This window comes from Numida meleagris, unplaced genomic scaffold (genome assembly GCF_002078875.1).
Source record: "Numida meleagris isolate 19003 breed g44 Domestic line unplaced genomic scaffold, NumMel1.0 unplaced_Scaffold506, whole genome shotgun sequence".
Taxonomy (NCBI): domain Eukaryota; kingdom Metazoa; phylum Chordata; class Aves; order Galliformes; family Numididae; genus Numida; species Numida meleagris.
This window is the reverse complement of record NW_018364722.1, coordinates 4,225-6,996: the sequence shown is the minus strand read 5'-3', so window position 1 is coordinate 6,996 and position 2,772 is coordinate 4,225. Positions and strand designations below refer to the sequence as shown.

The 2,772-nt window shown below is 61.4% G+C and overlaps 1 protein-coding gene across 1 annotated transcript in view; it reads right to left on the bottom strand.

Moving 5' to 3' along the window:
- The window catches only part of LOC110391786 (speckle targeted PIP5K1A-regulated poly(A) polymerase-like), a gene marked incomplete at its 5' end in the record, with an annotated part of 15,860 nt that extends 13,091 nt beyond the window's left edge, over nucleotides 1-2,769 (bottom strand). Inside the window, 4 exons of the mRNA XM_021383729.1 lie at nucleotides 1,008-1,100; nucleotides 2,028-2,150; nucleotides 2,237-2,346; nucleotides 2,453-2,769. Coding sequence (XP_021239404.1) covers nucleotides 1,008-1,100; nucleotides 2,028-2,150; nucleotides 2,237-2,346; nucleotides 2,453-2,769 — 643 coding nt within the window. The remainder of the gene's footprint in view (nucleotides 1-1,007; nucleotides 1,101-2,027; nucleotides 2,151-2,236; nucleotides 2,347-2,452) is intronic.
- Between the last annotated feature and the right edge of the window lie 3 nt (nucleotides 2,770-2,772).

Genomic DNA, 2,772 nt, shown 5'->3' with positions numbered 1-2,772 from the left:
TCCCCCGCCCCCACCTTCTCCTTGTCCACCACCACCGCCTCCACTTCCCCGAAGGCCGCGAAGTGCCCCGCCAGGTCCTCGGCCGCCGTTCCGCGGGCGAAGCCGCTGACGAAGAGGCTCCGCAGCTGCTGGGAGCGCCGCTCGGCCCGGAGGCTCCGTCGCCGCCGGTGCTTCTTGCCGCGGAGGTGCTCCTCCAAGCTGGGCCCTGCGCGGCGGAGAGGTCAGCGGCACCGAACCGAGCGCCGTTCCCCCCGTATTCCCCCCACCCCGGGGCTTTATGCTCACGGTTGGCCGCTGTCACGTGGCACAGGCGGCAGCGGAACGCGCCCCGCGGGAGCGGTTCCACGTCCGTGTCCGTGTCCTCGTCCGGGGAAGGGGAAGAAGAGAGCTCCGGGTTCTGCGCGCTGTGCGCCGCCATGGCGGCACCTCCGGCAGCCGACTTCCGCCGGATGTGACCCCAGCTTCCGCCGGAAGTAGGAGACTATTCCGACTCCCACCGGAAGTGGCCCGTTGCTCCACCTTTCCCGCACATCTACACCGGTCCCATCGCTTTCTGCTCCGTTCCCGGAAACTCGAGCTCATTCCTCAAGTTCCCCCCTCACCACCACCGCCATAATCCGCTCTTCCCCGCAGCCAATTTCCACCGGAAGTAGCTTGTTACAGCATTATCACTACACACAAGCTTCGGTCCGTTCCCTTTCTACTCCCCCCGGAAACTCGAGCTCGGTTTCAAGCACCCTCCAGCCAACTTCCGCCGGAAGTACCCCTTCCCCACTCACGCCTGGGTCCGTTCCTTTTCTACTCCCCTCCGGAAACTGGAGCTCAGTTCCATAGCCCCAGCCAGACGCGCCCCGCAGCCCACTTCCGCCGGAAGTGGTCCGTCCCAGCATGTTCCCCCCCCCATATCCACACGCCCCGATTCGTTCCCTTTCAACCCCTTCCCCGCCGGAAACGTGAGCCCTGTGCGAAGTGTTTGNGGGGAGGTGGCCCCTCTCCCCGGCACTCACCCATGCTCTGTCTGTTGGTGCTGGGCTCCAGCGCCGTCGCCTCGCGGGGGAAGCTGCAGTCCCAGCCCGCCTCCACCACGCGGCAATCCGGGCCTGCGGCACGGGGAGGAGTATTATGGGATGGAGGAGAGAGGTATTATGGGATGGAGAAGAAGAGGAGTATTATAGGATGGAGGGAGGAGAGGGGAGAGGGAAGGAGGGAGACGTACTGCAGGATGGAGAAAGGAAGGGAGGCAACGAGGAATATTATGGGATGGAGAGGGGAGGGAGGAGTATTATGGGATGGAGAGACAGAATATCGTGGGATGGACGAAGGGAAGAAGAGACAGAGAAGTATTATGGGATGGAGAGAGGGAGCAATGGAGGAAGAGAGGGAGGAGGTATTACGGGATAGAGAGACGAAGGAAAGGAGAGATGGAATATCATGGGATGGAGGAAGGAAGAGACGGATGGAGAAGTATTATGGGATGGAACAAGGAAGGAGTATCATGAGATGCAGAGAGAGATGGAAAAGTATTATGGGATGGAGGAAGAGATGGAGAAAGGGAGAGGAATGCAGGACAGAAAAGGAGGAACGGAGAAGTGTTACGGGATGGAAAAAATAAAGAATGAAAAAGTATTATGGGATGTACACAGGAAAGTATTATGGGATGCAGAGTACTATGGGATGAAGAGAGGGAGAGAGAAACAGAGTAACAGGAAGAGCATTATGGGCTGGGCACAGGAACAGATACAGGGACGGGAAGAATATTATGGGATGGATGCAGAGACGGAGGAAGGAACGGCGGGAGGTAAGGAGGAACAAGAGGAGCATTACGGGATGGACAGAATGGGTGGAGGAACAAGAAAAATATTATGGGATGCACGGATGAACGGACAGAGGAATGGGGAAACAAGAGAAACGTTACGGGACGGACGAAGGAACTGGAAAACAGAGAAACGAGAAGAACCTGACGGAACGGAAGGAGGACGGACAGACGGACACGAGGAGCATTATGGGATGGGCAGAGCAACGTTTACCCGCCAGCTCGCGAAGCTCTTCAACCGTGGGCAGCACGGGGGGGCTGCGCGTCTGCAGGAAGAACAGCACCAGCAGCGTCAGCGCGTAGTTGGTGAGGAGGGGTCCTCCCCCGGCAGGGTTTCCTATGGGGGGGAGGGGGGGATACAGCGTCAAGTCTGCCCCCTAACTCCCCCCCCCCGCCCCCCCCCCCCCCAGCCCCACGCCGTACCCGCCAGCCCCTGCTGCTTCGCCCACAGCCTCACGGCGTACACCAACGGCCGCACGCGCGCGTCCGCCTCGGCGCAGAGCCGCAGGAACCGCGTGTTGTGCAGCGCCAGCCTGCAAGGAGCGAGAAGACCCACGGGACCCCCTCCCCAAATTAGAGGTGGGGGAGGGGGGAACAGGGAGAAACAGAGCCCCCCCCTACCCCACCGCCAAGATGAACCTGTTGTCGATGGAGATGTCGCCCAGCAGGCCGGATTGCTTGTGGCAGAACTTGACGACGGGGCGGCGGGCGGTGGGGACGGGGCGGACGCGGGTGACGCCGGGGACGCAGCGACGCAGGACGGCAGCCACCAGCTCCAGGAGCTCCTCGGGTCGGGCCGAGCTCAAATCGATGTCGCTGAGGATGGAGTCCTCGGCGCCGGAGCCGTCGCCCCGCAGAGATTTGGTGGCTTCCAGATCCAGGAGGAGATCCAGGTCGCAGCAGTGAGAGTCGAAACCGTTGACCGAGGAACCGAAAGGAAGCACGGCGCAGCCTGGAGG